The 18,428-nt window shown below is 45.7% G+C and overlaps 1 protein-coding gene across 1 annotated transcript; it reads left to right on the top strand.

Moving 5' to 3' along the window:
- Window positions 1-6: 6 nt before the first annotated feature.
- Window positions 7-10,697, top strand: LOC141076402 (uncharacterized). The gene is made up of 7 exons (XM_073563853.1): window positions 7-46; window positions 148-158; window positions 1,029-1,208; window positions 1,292-1,415; window positions 1,499-1,596; window positions 1,795-1,885; window positions 9,638-10,697. Exons 1-7 carry the CDS (start codon window positions 7-9, stop codon window positions 10,501-10,503), a joined length of 1,410 nt encoding a protein of 469 aa, XP_073419954.1. The 3' UTR covers window positions 10,504-10,697.
- The last annotated feature ends 7,731 nt before the right edge of the window (window positions 10,698-18,428 follow it).

Raw genomic sequence — 18,428 nt, 5'->3', positions numbered from 1 at the left:
TCCAAGATGGAGGAGACCATGGCATTAGGAGCCAAGTGTGACAAGGGTGAGATACACCACCATTCCCGAATCCTATGGAACTTCTGGGGACATCCTCTGTGTCTATATAATATGTTTCCATAAGGAATTATGTCGTTTGCTAATTAGGAAAGCCTAAGGCCAGAAATAATCCCCATAAATCACTGTACATGGAGACTTTGGGATCAGATCATTTCTGTCCGTTGTGTTTGTGGAAACAAAAAATGTTTTCTAAAAGCCTCAAACTTCTGTGTGTGACTCAGAGCTGAGATCTAACGTGAGAGAAGATTCCAGTGCGGGGAAGACGGGAAACCTTCATATAGACGGCCGGTGGGGATGGAGGCAGTGACCGACTCTGGCCACATCTGTCTCTAGAGCCGCAGTAGAAGATGAAGATGTCGTCCTCATCATGAAGGAGTTATTTCTCATGTCGCGTGTAATGAATCTCTCCTGCAGTATTGCTAATGCCGATTCCAGTGTCAGTAATGAGACGAGAATTAGCGTTATGGAAGATGAGTCTATGAGGAACGTGTTCAGCTGCCGACTCCGAGGAGGAAACTGCTTGTTGTCTGTGGCCTAAATATATAGGTTTTATTAGTAGATGTCAGGGAAGAAAACTAAACCCTGTAAGATAATAAATCTCCTCATATGTTTCCCTTATTATCTCCAGTAATTGTATTATTACACAGGATTCTTATGGTGTTACATCGGATCATCTTCTTCTCATTCAGGTCTCTACAATATCGGATCCTCTCAGTGAAGATCTTCTACAGAAGAGAATTTTCCTGATTTCCCCATCAAGGATGGATATGGACAGAGACAAGATGGCGGAGAGGATGTTACACCTCACCCTAGAGATCCTCTTCCGTCTCACTGGAGAGGTGAGAGATTCTGATGACGTCACATTACATCATTCTTATCTATGGGAATAACAGATGGACAGAACTGGAGAGGTGAGGACTCTGGAAATGTCTGGAGTGAGATTTATTAATGTGTCTCTCCATAACCAGGATTACACAGTGGTGAAGAAGACCTCTAGTGATCACTGTCAGGACCCTGTGTCTGAGGGATCTGGAAGACCCCTGAGCCCAATCACGGGGCCTCCACCTCTCCCCCTGATCCATGAGGACATCAATGACCAGAAGATCATAGACCTCACCTACAAGATAACTGAGCTGCTGACTGGAGAGGTGACACTGCTGGGAATGCTGGGACATTATACAGTAACACTATGAAGGGATCGGGAGGATGATGGTATCATTGTATGTGTCAGGTTCCTATAAGGTGTCAGGATGTCGCTGTCTATTTCTCCATGGAGGAGTGGGAGTATTTAGAAGGACACAGAGATCTGTACAAGAACGTCATAATGGAGGTTCCCCAGCCCCTCACATCACCAGGTAATAGACAGGACTAAATACACACGGCCTATAATTATCTGTATGTAGAGAATGAATTCAGTCCCTGTATGTGTTTCCTCCAGATCTATCCAGTAAGAGGACAACACCAGAGAGATGTCCCCGTCCTCTTCTTCCACAGGACTGTAAACAAGAAGATCCCAGTGTTCCTCAGGATCATCAGGTAGATGGAGAGAAGGTGTCAGGAGATCTCCCCTATGATGTGTAGACGGCTGTGAAGGTCTTGTGCTCAGTCTTGTTTTATCCACCAGTATTATATGTTTTATACTTGTGTAATGAGAACGGTGGAGATGGCAGGATTAGAGCTGATCATAGATGGGACTTCTCCATCTGTCAGTGACTTTTACAATATTTGTTTCAGGGTGAAGATCTGACCCATATTAATACAACAGAGACATATGTGAGGGGTGATGAGCGGTGTAAAGAGGAGATTCCCACATATGACTACCCAGGTGAGTAGTAACCACTGAATGCAGAGAAGTCACAGATTCTTCTCAGTCACCGGCTGTGGCTGCTTTATGGGTGGTGTAGTCCGTCCGTATTACCATGATCACCATTTTGCCTCTAGACCACAATATTCTCCTCCACCCAAAACTGTTCACATGACTTTGGGCATTGAAAGCCCTTTTCTATAGAACTTACAACCTGGAGGATCCACCTACCCCCTGGGATTAGGAGACGCTGACCGTTACCTGCCCAGATTAACTATAAAGCCAAATGACATCGTACGTAGAATGTGCTGACAAGATAGAAAATCACTTGAAGAAAAATCTTATGCTGGGCCTGTAAGAGAAAGCGGAGGGTAATGATGCTGTTGGCTTCCTAGATCCCTGAGATCTTATCGGATGAATCTTCTCTCCCTTCTGTGCTGCTGAATGTCTCATGGTCCCTACAAGACCAGGTCCAGTCTTTCTGGCCAAACTTCCCTTTTATGATCGACAACAGTAAATGTGCAGTGAGGCCAAGTGTGAATTTCTGCACAATAACAGCAGAGTTTCCCTTTATCCTGACTTTTCAATTTGTATTAACACTACTATATTTTTCAAACTATAAGACACACTTTTTTCTTTCAAAAATGTGGAGGAAAATGGGGGGTGCGCCTTATAGTCCGGATGTACCGGCTCTGGCTGTGGTGGGGAGGTGGGGGAACGGCATCGGCGGAGCAGCGGGTCACACGAGGCTGGAGCCGGTGACTGCGGCTAACTCCTGTTCCCGCTGCTAAAGAGAAATGAATATTCACTGCATTCCACTCCCATGGGCTTTGAGGGCAATGAATATTCTTTTCTCTTTAATAATAGTATCTTGATATGATTAGCCCCCAACCCCAGTCCTGGTATGCATGGCCCCATCCTTATATTTGGCCCACACCACCATCTCCATCCTGGTATGCATGGCCCCATCAGAAAACATTAAAAAACAAACCATCACACTTACTTACCCCGCACTCCCTCGCAGCGTCCTGCTCCGGTGCCATAAACTGCTATATGCTTGTAAGCAGCACATGGCAGGGACGACATGCACTGCTCACAAGCAGAGCACAGCTGCCAGGACTGTGCATGCAAGGGGCAGTGAGTATTCATTGCTCTTCAGTAGCGCGCAGTGTCAGCCACCGGCTTCCTGCTGCTACCGGCGGTCATGTGTGCCGCTACTTAAGAGAAATGAATATTCACTGCATTCCACGCCCATGGGCTTTGAGGACAATGAATATTCATTTCTCTTTAATAATAGTATCTTGATATGATTAGCCTCCAACCCCGGTCCTGGTATGCATAGCCCCATCCTTATAATTGGCCCACACCCCCATCCCCATCCAAATCCTTGTATGCATGGCCCCATCAGAAAACATTAAAAAACAAATCATTACACTTACTTACCTCGCGCTCCCTCGCAGCGTCCTGCTCCGGTGTCAGCAACTGCTATATGCTTGTAAGCAGCACATGACAGGGACGTCACGTGCTGCTCACAAGCAGAGCACAGCTGCCAGGACTGTGCATGCAAAGGGCAGTGAGTATTCATTGCTCTTCAGTAGCACGCAGTGTCAGCCACCGGCTTCCTGCTGCTACCTGTGGTCACGTGTGCCGCTACTTAAGAGACATGAATATTCATGAATACTCACTGTTCTCAGCGCTGCTTACAAGCATAATGCAGTTGCTGGCACCAGAGCAGGACGCTGCAAGGGAGCGCCGGGTAGGAAAGTGTAATGGTTTTTTTTTTGTAATGTTTTCTGATGGGGCCACACATATCAGGATAGGAATGTGGGTGGGGGACACTTATAAGGATGGGGTCCTGCATACCAGGTCAAGATGGGGCCCTGCATACCAAGACGAGATGGGGCCTTGCATACCAGGACGAGATGGGGCCCTGCATACCAGGACGAGATGGGGCCCTGCATACCAGGATGAGATGGGGCCCTGCATACCAGGACGAGATGGCGCCCTGCATACCAGGACGAGATGGGGCCCTGCATACCAGGACGAGATTGGGCCCTGCACTGCATACCAGGACGAGATGAGGTCTGTGCATACCAGGACGAGATGGGGCCATGCATACCAGGATAGGGATGAGGTGCAATGCATACTAGGATGAGATATGGGACCATGCATACTAGGACGAGATGGGGGCCCTGCATACCAAGATAAGGATGGGGCCATGCACACCAGAATAAGAATGGGGCCATGCACACCAGAATATGGATGGGGCCATTCATACCAGGATAGGGATGATGGGGTCATGCATACCAGGACAAGATTGTGTCCCTTCATACCAGGTGTCACGGGTCAGTAAGGGGAAAACAGGGGATATGGAACCATTGCCTCTGAACTGCCCCTAAGACTAAGGGGGTGCTCTGACTTTCCTTAACTTGGGGGTACACTTAATGGTAGTGAGGCCCAAGTCTCCGACCTGTCCCTCTCCTGCAATGCTCCAGGACAGCAGAGTTAGCCACCTGAAAACAGCAGACAACTGAAGATCCACAGGACTCTGTCAGCTCCTGAACTCCAGCTTGGTTGGTCTCCAAAGAGAAACAATATCACCAACAGTTAGTTGGTGCACCTGGTGAGCTTATGTAGAACGGCGGGAGTGGTTCCCGCCTGCATAGGTAATTAATCACAATGCAGTAACACCAGCGGCCGCCAGGGGGAAAAACTCAGCAGAAGACCAACTAAACATGCAGTAACACCAGCTGCAAAAACTAATATTAACCCCCGATGACCTGAAAAATGGATCGTGACACCAGGATAAGGATGGGACCATGCATACCAGGATGGAAATGAGGGGGCCATGCATACCAGGACAGGGATGAGGGGGCCATGCATACCAGGACAGGGATGAGGGGGCCATGCATACCAGGACAGGGATGAGGAGGCCATGCATACCAGGACAGGGATGAGGGGGCCATGCATACCAGGACAGGGATGAGGGGGCCATGCATACCAGGGTAGGGATGAGGGGGCCATGTGTATCAGAATGGGGATGAGGGGACCATATATACCAGGATAGGGGATATTAAGTACAGAATTGAGAACATTTTTTGCTTCAATTTTTTCCCCTAATTTCCTCTAAAACTTAGGTGCGTCTTATAGTCCAAAAATACGGTAATTTCAAGGAGGATTGTAATAAACTACAGGACAAACATTCCACCTGTGCCATGATAGATCTCTAAGCTGTGCATGGCCGATGGCTGTAATATACATTTATTCCCGCCTGCAGGAGATGTGTTGGCTCCAGCCCTGGTTTCATAGATTCTCTCCACATCATAAATCACATTGCTTTCAGATTACTGCACAATCGCTCCTGAAATGGGGGCGCTAATACTTTCTCTACTCTTCTGGTCAGGACTCATAGTGGCTCCAATGGTCCACCATAAATGAGTGCAGCTCCAGTTTAGTGTTCTCCCCTCGTACATACGTTGTTGTTGTTGGGGATGTAACATATTTTTATTCTATGTCTTTTTTTAACCTGTTCATTCTGTATGATGGTTTAATTGTGGTGGGATCATCCTTCCTGCCTAATGTGAGTCTGTAACTCCCTGATAGTCCTGAAAAAAAGCTCTCCATTGCCTCTTCCAAATGTCTGAGATGTCTTAAAGGGAACCTGTTAGCCGGATTGTGCTCAGTAACCTACAGACACTGTCAGGTTGGCACCGTTGTACTGATTACAATGATACCTGGTGATGAAATCCGTCTTGTGGTTGTTGTTTAATCTGTATTTGTAGTTTTCAGTTAATGAGATTCTCGTGCTTTGGGGCGGGGCTGTGGGCGGGGCTTTATGAGGTGCTCTGATTACATATTCATCTGTATTGACTTATGACAGGTTGTGGATCCCTCACTGACCTGCCCCCCATTATTACATAATGCATATAATAGTGTTGTAGTGTTGATATTATTGTTGACAACGCCTATAATATTGTGGCTATTGTGACGCTTGGAAAAATAAATTTACAAGGGACACCAGCGGCGCCTGTCCAGTATCATCTATCTCTTATAGTTTTTACTGCGCAGGTGCCACCATCGCCGGTGACATTTTTCTGGATGTAATTTTTTATGTAAAATAGGGGGCAGGTCACTGAAGGATCAGTGTCATAAGCCAATACAGATGAATATGTACACATAGCACCACATAAGGCCCCGCCCACAGCCCAACCCACATCCACTCCCACAATCCCACCCCAAAGCATGAGAATCTCATTTACTAAAAACTACAAATAAAGATTAAACATTAACCAGCCCAAACAAGGCACATCTATTAGATGCGCCAATTCCGACACTTTGCCCGGCTTTTTCCATTGGCCCTTTAGTGGTGACAAGTGGGGTTCATATTTGTGGGGTTGATGTCACCTTTGTATTGTCAGGTGACATCAAGCCCACGACTTAGTAATGGAAAGGTGTCTATACATTACCAACCCCATAGTTACATCTAATACAGTATATAAAGCTGAATGTGTGTGTGTGTGTGTGTATGTCTGGGATTGGCATCTGTACCGTCGCAGCTACAGCCACAAAATTTTGCACAGTCACACGTCTGGATCCCGAGAGCGTCATAGGCTATGTTGTGAGGCGAAATTTTAACCCCGCGCATTCCAATTCACCAAACAATTTTGCCTATTATTCTTATCATTTCTATGGTGTTATCGTCCTTCTGTAAAGCTGGAAAAAACACAATTTATTACCGTGCCAACACAGACCTCCCTCTGACACAGACTGCAGTGGGAGTCCAGTATCACACAGGATAGGACTAGATACTCGGCTCAGCAGTCAGTATCACACAGGATAGGATTAGATACACAGCTCAGCAGTCAGTATCACACAGGATAGGATTAGACACATGGCTCAGGAGTCAGTATCACACAGGATAGGATTAGATACACAGCTCAGCAGTCAGTATCACAGAGGATAGGAGTAGATGCACAGCTCAGCAGTCAGTATCACACAGGATAGGAATAGATACATGGCTCAGCAGACAGTGTAACACAGGACAGGATTAGATACACAGCTCAGCAGTCAGTATCACACAGGAGAGGATTAGACACATGGCTCAGCAGTCAGTATCACACAGGATAGGATTAGATACACAGCTCAGCCGTCAGTATCACAGAGGATAGGATTAGATACACAGCTCAGCAGTCAGTATCACACAGGAGAGGATTAGACACATGGCTCAGCAGTCAGTATCACACAGGATAGGATTAGATACGCAGCTCAGCACACAGTATCACACAGAATAGGGTTAGATACACGGCTCAGCAGACGGTATCACACAGGATAGGATTAGATACACAGCTGAGCAGAAAGTATCACACAGGAGCAGATTAGGGACACAGCTCAGCAGACATTATCACACAGGAGAGGATTAGATACACAGCTCAGCAGTCAGTATCACACGGAATAGGATTAGATACATAGCTCAGCAGTCAGTATCACACAGGATAGGATTAGATACACAGCTCAGCAGAAAGCATCACACAGGAGAGGATTAGGTACACAGCTCAGCAGACATTATCACACAGGATAGGATTAGATACACGGCTCAGCAGACAGTATCACACAGGATAGGGTTAGATACACGGCTCAGTAGACAGTATCACACAGGATAGGATTAGATACACAGATACACATGTTGTTTATCAAAAGGCTCTTGAATGAGTTGAAAATAAAATACTATCAATACTTGGGTAATCGTTTAGTTAATTTGTGTTGCAAATCTGTAGTGTTGAATATGATGTGAAATGTTTTTATGTGCAATATAATCATTATAATTTGTGATAACTAACCACAGTTGGTTACTATGCCCAGGCAACGCCGGGCTCTTCAGTTAGTAGTAAATAAAGACACAGCCAGAATAAAGTCTTTTATTAGAAATAAAACAAAACAGTTTTCCTTTTTTATTTAAAAATAGCAAACACAGTTATACTCACCTAACGCCTATTTCCACCGAAGAGCTCGTTCTCCTGTAATAAAAATAAAAAACAACAATATACCACACCTGTCTGTCGTTCTATCCCACACTATAATCCAGGTCTGGGGAATAATTAGTTTTCATCCTGGATGGTGCCAAGATGCGACCGTCCAGGCTGAGAACCACTGGTGAATGAGCTGCTGCAAGCGCAGCATCATTGACCAGCAGTGACATCATCAAGGTTTCCAGCCAGGCTGAACTGCAGTGACCTCAGGACCGTGGGAAAAAGTCAGTGATGAGGTCACCACAGTTCAAGCTAAGTGACGTCACAGCAGATCATCGTGAGAATTCTCTGTGTTATTTTTAAATAAAAAACGAAAACTGCGTTTTGTTTTATTTCTAATAAAAGACTTTATTCTGGCTGTCTTTATTTACCATATAACTATAGGATTAGTAATGGATAGGTGTCTTATAGACACCTCTCCATTACTAAGCTGTGGGCTTGATGTCACCTGACAATACAAGGGTGACATCAACCCCATAAATATGAACCCCACTTGCCATCACTACAGGGCAAGTGGGAAGAGCCGGGAAAATGCCAGAATTGGCGCATCTCATAGATGTGCCTTTTCTGGGAAGCTGCAAGCTGCTTTTTTTATCCTGGGAGGGTCAATATCCATGGCCCCTTACAAGCCTGAGAATACCAGCCCCCAGTTGTCAGCTTTAGCAATGCTGGTTGTCAAAAATGGGGGGGACCCCATACTGTTTTTTTTTTAATTATTTATTTAAATAATTAAAAAACAGTGTTGGGACCCCTCTATTCTTGATAACCAGCCTTACTGAAGCTGACAGCTGAGGCTTGCAGCCCCCAGTTGTGAGTTTTGCCAGACTGATTATAGAAAATACAGGGGAACCCTGTACAGAGGACTGAACCAGAGGAGAACAGCGCTGTATCTGGCAGATTCCGGCCATGTGCTTTGCGCTTTAGTAGGGTGTGGTACTTTCCAGTTGGCTGAAGTAGGGAGCAGATTACTCCAGCTGGACAGCAGGAACAGATCCCAGATGAGATTGGACACACCATATGCAGATGCCCTAATATAACTAAATGACAGAAAACCAGAATAGTAGAAATCCCCATAAAGTGATTCCATTTCATAAATTAATTCACTGAGGGTTATAATCTATAGGAGGAGTGAATATTTTGACTCCACAGCCACTTTCTGGAAAATAACACGCAGTGGATGTTGAAGAGTGAAAATTGCACATCTGCCATTTTATTACCCAGCACATAGTGCCCAGATTGTGCTCCAGGAGACACACACCATAAATTAAGTGGATTCTTCTCACTATAGTATTGCTAAATACAGGGACCCTAAATGTTGTTTGCGCACACTGCAAGACTCCAAAGTGAGAGCGGATTTTGCTGGATTGGTTTATAGAAACCTTATTGCTTTTCAACAGCCTTTGAGCCACTAATAGTGTGGGAACCTCTGTTTTTCCAATGACAGATGATGGACCTGAGTGGGGACTTGTTTTTTGTGAGATGAGAATTGGTATTATTTTCGCCTACATAACATTGATTGGTTTCTTTTTATTCGATATTTGGGAGGCAGAATGAACAAACAGTTGAACACCACACACTACTGGTTCATCCAACAAGGTTTTCTATTAGACTGTGAACTGTCATTGTCTTGGTAAATAATGAAAATTTTTTATATAGATTGCCATTTTTATGGACAGTTTAAGTAGAAATGTTCAAACTTATAAAACTCAAGGATATTTTATTAAAAAATAATTGTTTTTTATCTTAGATGACTGTACCAGGAAATCAGAAGGACAGCTGACATCTTCAGTTTTTAAATTTGATGATCTTGAAATCCTACAAGATATAACTGAAGGGATTGCTGTTAGTTCAGATATATCATCATCCATTCACAGCAAAGATCTGTCATCTGGACCTATGAAACAGGTCCCGTCTTCTGATTCATTACTGACTACTAAGGGAAATCAAAGTCACAAAGGAGGCAATAAAAAACAAACTGCTCCTAAAGCAAAGAAGCCATTTTCATGTTCAGAATGTGGGAAATGCTTTAACAAGAAATATGATTTTGTTATGCACCAGAGAACTCACACAGGGGAGAAGCCTTTTTCCTGTTCAGAATGTGGGAAATATTTTGCACATAAATCAAATTTTGTTACCCACCAGAGAACTCACACAGGGGAGAAACCTTTTTCCTGTTCAGAATGTGGGAAATATTTTGCACAGAAATCAAATTTTGTTACCCACCAGAGAACTCACACAGGGGAGAAGCCTTTTTCCTGTTCAGAATGTGGGAAATGTTTTGCATATAAATCACATTTTGCTACCCACCAGAGAACTCACACAGGGGAGAAATCTTTTTCATGTTCGGAATGTGGGAAATGTTTTAACACTAAATCATATTGCGTTAAGCACCAGAGAACTCACACAGGGGAGAAGCCTTTTTCGTGTTCAGAATGTGGGAAATGTTTTACCAATAAATCAAATTGTGTTAAGCACCAGAGAACTCACACAGGGGAGAAGCCTTTTTCCTGTTCAGAATGTGGAAAATGTTTACCAATAAATCAGATTGTGTTAAGCACCAGAGAACCCACACAGGGGAGAAGCCTTTTTGCTGTTAATGTGGGAAATATTTAACCAGAAAGCGCTTCTTAATCGCCATCAGAGCAGTCACACAGAGGAGAAGCCTTTTACATTTTCTTAATGTGGGAAATTTTTTACTTGGAAATCAACTGTTAATAAACATCAGAGACGTCACATACGGGAGAAGACTTTTTTGTGTTCATAATGTTTGAATAGATTTAACAACAATTAAATCTTCTTAAATGGGTTGTCTCTTGTCATTCCTCATGATTGCTGACAAAAGGATAAAACTATATACAAAGAATGGTTGCACTCTATCATGCTAAGGCATGTCAATGTGGAATATATGTAATTAGATTTGCAATACAGCTTTAGAATTATAGAAAAAATATATGAGACTCTTAGCATAAAATTTGGCCAAATATCTGCCCACCAGCCAATGTCAAGGCGGCCTCAAATCTGATGGGTCCCTACACCGTGTGAATACCTCTCTAAGGCTGATGTCTGAATTCCAGGGTGAATGTGGACACCTCTGTCAGCAATGCCTGCATTTATGAGTAAGTAGGGACCTGCTATAATTAAAATCACCACCTGGTGGAGGGCGGAGTGCTCGGTCAGTAAGCCAACATGCAAGAGAAAAAAAAACTGACTGGCACATCCAAACTAATGTGAATAGGTGCATACCAAGAGGAGCCACCCTCACATACAATATACAAAGAAATATTTTGCACAGAAATCATATTTTGTTATCCACCAAAGAACTCAGGGGAGAAGCCTTTTTCATGTTCAGAATGTGGGAAATATTTTGCACATAAATCACAATTCGTTACCCACAAGAGAACTCACACAGGGGAGAAGCCTTTTTTCTGTTCAGAATGTGGGAAATGTTTTACCAATAAATCAGATTGTGTTCAGCACCAGAAAATCCACACAGGGGAGAAGCCTTTTTCCTGTTAATGTGGGAAATATTTAACCAGAAAGTGCATCTTAATCGCCATCAGAGCAGTCACACAGAGGAGATGCCTTTTTCATTTTCTTAATGTGGGAAATATTTTACTTGGAAATCAACTGTTAATAAACATCAGAGACGTCACATAGGGGAGAAGCCTTTTTTATGTTCATAGTGTTGGAATAGTTTTAACCAAAATCTTCTTAAATGGGTTGTCTCTTGTCATTCCTCATGATTGCTGACAAAAGGATAAAACTAAAGTTTATTAATTCCAAATGTAAAACTATACCCATAATTCACCCCCTGAATGTTAGTCGGAAAGTGACTAATAGAAAAACATGTACCCCACATCTCAGTATATAGGGTGAGGTGACGTATACACACTCTCCAAGCCTCTCATTTCTAGTGGTTTCATCGTCCTCACCAATGATGACTCATCAAGAGACTATTTAATACTGACTTATATTCAAGCGAGACTAAACGGAAAAAAAAAATAGTATCATGTTATCCGAAACAGAAAACTAGCCACTTATTGGCAGATCCCAAACTTCAAACTAAATACTTCGTAAATTTATTAGCCACTCCAGTGTCAGGAATAGATAGCATCAATTTGAAGTTACCAAATGGCTTCAATGAAACAAAGAGTGAAAAATTTAAAGGGGTCTGAATACCGAGATTCTGGCTTGGCTTTTATCCTAAGTCATGTAACGAGGCTCGTTAAAGGGTCGACATTGACTATTAGGATTGCTACTTCCAATAGGTGGCACTAGAGTTCTAGTCCTCTTCCTCTCTGAAGAGACGATTTGCATAATGTGCTGACGTTATTAATGGAGACTATTTTGGTGCAGATACGATTAGAGTTGAGCGAAACGGGTCGAAAAAATTCAAAAGTCGCCGACTTTTGGCAAAGTCGGGTTTCAAGTCGCGTATCAAAAGTTTGTTTTGCGCTCTTTTTCAGCCAATCAGGATCCACGGACACTGTGGGCAACGTGATGACATAGGCACGGGTCACCACCATCTTTCAGAAGGGCATGCAAGTGATTGGCTTGCTTTGGTGGGCGTCACAGGGGGTATAAAAGGGCGTGCACGCCGACCGCCATGTTACTCATGCTGATCTCAGAATAGGGAGAGCTGCTGCTGCTGCTGATTTTGTAGGGAGAGCGTTAGGCAGGGAAGAAGACACCAAAAACTGCTTCTGCTGCTATCGATTTTGCCTGTACAGCACACCAGTCACTGTGCAGTGCAAGGGGAGGCTATATAGTGGTGTATCAGTGGTGTTGGTTGTTGGGCTGCCTTCTAAGGCTTCCTGACATTCCTGCATTGCTGTTTACCCACTGCTCCGCAAACTGCTTTTTTAAAAGCAATCACAATTCTTTTTTTTGTCCTGCTGAGAAGAAGAAAAAAAAACTGCTTCTGCTGCTAGCGATTTTGCCTGTACAACACACCAGTCACTGTGTGTGCAGTGCAAGGGGAGGCTATATAGTGGTGTATCAGTGGTGTTGGTTGTTGGGCTGCCTTCTAAGGCTTCCTGACATTCCTGCATTGCTGTTTACCCACTGCTCCGCAAACTGCTTTTTTAAAAGCAATCCCAATTTTTTTTTTTGTCCTGCTGAGAAGAAGAAAAAAAAACTGCTTCTGCTGCTAGCGATTTTGCCTGTACAACACACCAGTCACTGTGCAGTGCAAGGGGAGGCTATATAGTGGTGTATCAGTGGTGTTGGTTGTTGGGCTGCCTTCTAAGGCTTCCTGACATTCCTGCATTGCTGTTTACCCACTGCTCCACAAACTGCTTTTTTAAAAGCAGTCACAATTTTTTTTTTTTGTCCTGCTGAGGTACTGAGCGTGCATTTTTTCACACCATACAGCGGTGTACGCTCCTCACACAGTACCGTGTAACGGCTGTTATCACTGCCACAGTGAAGCTATCAGTGAGTCACTCTGTGAGAATAAGTCGAGGACATGTTCCGTTCTTACAGACCTGCACTCTAGGGAGATTCCAATTCTGCCCAATTCTACATACACCTTGTAGTTTGTGATACACTAGCCAATTTCTGCCTGTGACATAGCGCTCAGATACTCAGTGGGCCTCACACAATCCATAAGTGTCCAGTGTCCACAAGTGTGTGCAGAAATTAAAAATCTCCCTTATCCTCTAGTCACTTTGGTCACAGCTCTGCCATCGAGCCTGTGACAGAGCGCTCAGATACTCAGTGGGCCTCACACAATCCATAAGTGTCCAGTGTCCACAAGTGTGTGCAGAAATTAAAAATCTCCCTTATCCTCTAGTCACTTTGGTCACAGCTCTGCCATCGAGCCTGTGACAGAGCGCTCAGATACTCAGTGGGCCTCACACAATCCATAAGTGTCCAGTGTCCACAAGTGTGTGCAGAAATTAAAAATCTCCCTTATCCTCTAGTCACTTTGGTCACAGCTCTGCCATCGAGCCTGTGACAGAGTGCTCAGATACTCAGTGGGCCTCACACAATCCATAAGTGTCCAGTGTCCACAAGTGTGTGCAGAAATTAAAAATCTCCCTTATCCTCTAGTCACTTTGGTCACAGCTCTGCCATCGAGCCTGTGACAGAGCGCTCAGATACTCAGTGGGCCTCACACAATCCATAAGTGTCCAGTGTCCACAAGTGTGTGCAGAAATTAAAAATCTCCCTTATCCTCTAGTCACTTTGGTCACAGCTCTGCCATCGAGCCTGTGACAGAGCGCTCAGATACTCAGTGGGCCTCACACAATCCATAAGTGTCCAGTGTCCACAAGTGTGTGCAGAAATTAAAAATCTCCCTTATCCTCTAGTCACTTTGGTCACAGCTCTGCCATCGAGCCTGTGACAGAGCGCTCAGATACTTAGTGGGCCTCACACAATCCATAAGTGTCCAGTGTCCACAAGTGTGTGCAGAAATTAAAAATCTCCCTTATCCTCTAGTCACTTTGGTCACAGCTCTGCCATCGAGCCTGTGACACAGCGCTCAGATACTCAGTGGGCCTCACACAATCCATAAGTGTCCAGTGTCCACAAGTGTGTGCAGAAATTAAAAATCTCCCTTATCCTCTAGTCACTTTGGTCACAGCTCTGCCATCGAGCCTGTGACAGAGCGCTCAGATACTCAGTGGGCCTCACACAATCCAAAAGTGTCCAGTGTCCACAAGTGTGTGCAGAAATTAAAAATCTCCCCTGTCCTATAGACACCTTGTACCTTGTTTTACATTACTATATAGTTTGTTGGATTTTGTCTACATTTCTACCAAAAATGAGGAAGGCTGGTGGAAGAGGCCGTGGAATTGGGCGGGGGTTGGCAGCTGGTAATGATGGTGTTGGTGGTGGATCTGATGGTAGTGGCAAGAGCAAAATAGGACCGAATGCAGGAGGTGTTGAGCCTGCGTCATCGTCTGGCTACATAAAGCCTCGAACGCTTAGTTTTCTAGGAGTTGGCAAACCGCTTTTAAAGCCAGAGCATCAGGAAAAAGTTTTGTCTTACATTGCTGACTCAGCCTCCAGCTCTATCGCCTCCTCTTCTTCAGTTGTAAAAGGTAAAAGCACTGAGTCGTCATTGGAGGATCATGTTCATGAACCACACCTTTCCTTGTGTCCTTCACCCCAACCAAGATTGAAGGATGACGCAGGCCATAGTACTGATTACTCCATGGAGCTGTTTTCACATACCATGCCTGGATTATCAAGTGAAATGGTGAATTACCTAGGCCAAGATGAATCTGACATGGAGTGCACTGATGCACAGCCGCTGATGGATGATTCTGCTGGTACATTCACTCAGAGCACTACATTGTCCTCGCAGTGTACAGAGCCAGATTCTGACCCTGCTGAGACTCAGGTGCCTCTTCCCGCACACTATACCACCATACACGGTGACACAGAGGAAGGTGCACATGACATAGAAGAGGAGGTGATGGATGACCCAGTTGTTGACCCAGATTGGCATCCATTGGGGGAAGAGGGTGCTGCTTCCAATAGCTCAGATGAGGAGCATCCACAGCAGACATCGACATCGCAACAGCTGTTATCTGGCAGGCCCGGAGCACTCCAAAGACAGGTTCCAAACATCAAAATAGTTGCTGGACAGCTTGTCCAGAGGGTCAAAAGATCACAGCGTGCTAGGCCGCAAAATGTCTGCCAAAGTAGGAAGAGTGCAGTGTGGCACTTTTTTGAACAAAATCCTCATGATCAGGCCAAGGTTATCTGTAAGAAGTGCGCAAAGACCTTTAGCCGAGGGAAAAATCTGAAAAATTTGAATACCAGTTGCATGCTTAGACATTTAACCAGCATGCACTTGCAAGCGTGGACACAACACCAAAACCTCAAGTGCCACATGTGCAACTGATCACAACGAAAGTAGTCAGCAATGCTACATTGTTTCCCCCACTGTAAGCCCACCGGTTAGCACAGCAGCAAATGTTGAGGTGTCATTGCAAGGCCACAGCAGTCAGGGAATCCCACTGTTATATCAACGAAAGACTGATTCTAGGCCATCAGAAAGAACACCAACTCCATCACCATCATCAACCCTCTCTCAGTCCGCCCTGTCCACCGCTACTTCCACCATATGCAGCTCTCAAGTCCAGCTCACCCTCCCAGACACTATGAGTAGGTCAAGAAAGTACTCAGTCTCTCATCCGCGTACACTGGGTTTGAACGCCCACATTGCCAAACTAATCTCATTTGAGATGATGCCCTTTCGGTTGGTGGAAAGCACAGCTTTCCGCGAACTCATGGCCTATGCAGTACCACGCTATGACCTACCCAGTCGCCACTTCTTCTCTCGCAAAGCCATCCCAGCCCTCCACCATCATGTGAAAGACCGCATTGTCCATGCACTCAAGCAGTCAGTGAGCGGAAAGGTGCACCTCACAACTGATGCATGGTCCAGTCGGCATGGCCAGGGCCGTTACGTGTCCATCACTGCGCACTGGGTTAATGTGGTGGATGCAGGGTCCACAGGGGACAGCGGTGGTGGGACAGTGCTGCCTAGCCCACGGTATAGGAAACAGTTGGCTGTAGGCGTTCGACCCTCCTCCTCCTCCTCCTCCAGAAGCGAAAGCTCGTCCACAGAGCGCAGTCGTACGAGCACTCCATCTGCAGCTGCCACTGTTGCACACGATGTGTCCCCCCATCGAGCAGCTAGTGGAAAGCGTCAGCAGGCTGTGTTGCAGATGATGTGTTTGGGCAACAGACACACCGCCGAGGTGCTGGCCGAGTACTTGAAGCGACAAACTGAGTCATGGCTGGGCAGTGTACATCTTGAGGCAGGCAAGGTAGTTAGTGATAACGGCCGTAATTTTGTGGCAGCCATAGCCCTTTCAAAACTCAGCCACATACCTTGCTTGGCTCACACCTTGAACCTGGTGGTGCAGTGCTTCCTCAAAAATTATCCGGAGTTAACAGCCCTGCTCCAGAAGGTGCGAAGACTGTGCGCGCACATCCGCCGGTTGCCTGTACACTCCGTTCGTATGCAGAAGATGCAGCGATTGCTCCACCTTCCCAACCACCGCCTCATTATCGACATTGCAACAAGGTGGAACTCCACCCTGCACATGGTGGAGCGGCTGTGCGAGCAGAGGCAGGCCATAATGCATTTGTGGGAGGATACACGGCCAGGCACTTTGAGAGCAGACATGGAGTTGACAGGTGTGCAGTGGTCGAAGCTGAAAGACCTCTGTAAAGTCCTTCAGTGTTTTGAGGAATGCACACGGCTGGTAAGCGCAGACGACGCCATCCTAAGCATGAGCATCCCACTTATGCGTCTGCTCATGCAAACTTTGATGCACCTTAAGGAGCAGGCGTCTGCAGCCAATGTTGATGAGGAGGAAGAGGAGGAGGGAATCCTTGATGACATTCAGCCATTGTCTGCTCAGGGACCTCTCCTGGACGAGGTGGAGGAAGAAGAGGAGGAGGAGGATGATGATGGGGATGATTACTTAGGGGAGGAGGATGCATCTCGTGGGGCAAGTGAAAATGTTGGCGTGGCAAGGTCTGGTACAGGGTTTGTGCGTGACTGGAGGGATGTGGATTTGCCAGAAAGTGCTCCTCCACCCAGCACTCGCAGTGCATCATTGACACTGGGAACATTGGCCCACATGTCAGATTATGCCTTGCAGATCCTAAAAAGGGACCCCCGCATTGCCAAAATGATGAACGATGACGACTACTGGTTGGCCAGCATCCTGGATCCACGCTATAAAGGCAAATTACAAAACATCATGCCACAGGAGAACCTTGACCTAATATTGGCTAATAAACAAGCAACTCTGGTAAATCGGTTGCTTGAGGCATTCCCAGCACACAGCAGCGGTGATGGTTCTCACACGAGCCGTACGGGCCGGGGGCAGCTTGGCAGAGGTGTTCGTGGTGCACACAGCAGAAGTGGCGAGGGAGACAGGGGTTTCATGACAATGTTGTGGACTGATTTTTCAAATACCGCTCACACAACTGGTAATACGGCATCGATGGAAAGTGACAGGAGACAGCAGTTGTCAACTATGGTTACAAACTACTTTTCCTCCCATATCGATGTTCTCCCACACAGGTCATTCCCCTTTGACTATTGGGCCGCTAAACTGGACACCTGGCCTGAATTGGCCCAATATGCCTTACAGGAGCTCGCTTGCCCAGCTGCAAGTGTGCTATCGGAAAGAGTCTTCAGTGCAGCTGGATCAATCCTGACAGAAAAAAGGACCCGTCTGTCAACCCAAAATGTGGATGATCTAACCTTCATTAAAATGAACCATGCATGGGTTTCCAAGGATTTTGTCCCACCTTCCCCTGATGACACATAGGGTGACAGAAAAATGGCTTGCTTTGGTCCACCTCTTCCTGGGACTTGACCTATTTCGCCTTTTGCATCAGCTGAATGTCCAACATCAACATATGCCACTTTCTAAAACTCCCTAACTGTGCTGCCTCCCCCCCCATGGCCGGGGTCACCACCTAGCGCACGACAACGTGCGAGTGCCGTTGCCCTGGACAGGTGGGTAGGCCGACTCTTGGGCGCGGGCACTGGCACA

Source organism: Dendrobates tinctorius, unplaced genomic scaffold (assembly GCF_039654945.1).
Source record: "Dendrobates tinctorius isolate UK_male_01 unplaced genomic scaffold, ASM3965494v1 ptg000404l, whole genome shotgun sequence".
Classification (NCBI taxonomy): domain Eukaryota; kingdom Metazoa; phylum Chordata; class Amphibia; order Anura; family Dendrobatidae; genus Dendrobates; species Dendrobates tinctorius.
Note: the sequence above shows the minus strand (reverse complement) of the source record. Positions and strands in the feature narration are given on the sequence as shown.

Excerpts from the sequence above, each read along its gene's own strand:
- LOC141076402 (XM_073563853.1), top strand. The coding sequence starts at position 7 with ATGGAGGAGACCATGGCATTAGGAGCCAAGTGTGACAAGG. Across the intron at positions 1,209-1,291 it reads CTGAGCTGCTGACTGGAGAG|GTTCCTATAAGGTGTCAGGA; the intron begins GTGACACTGCTG and ends TGTATGTGTCAG. Across the intron at positions 1,597-1,794 it reads GTGTTCCTCAGGATCATCAG|GGTGAAGATCTGACCCATAT; the intron begins GTAGATGGAGAG and ends TATTTGTTTCAG.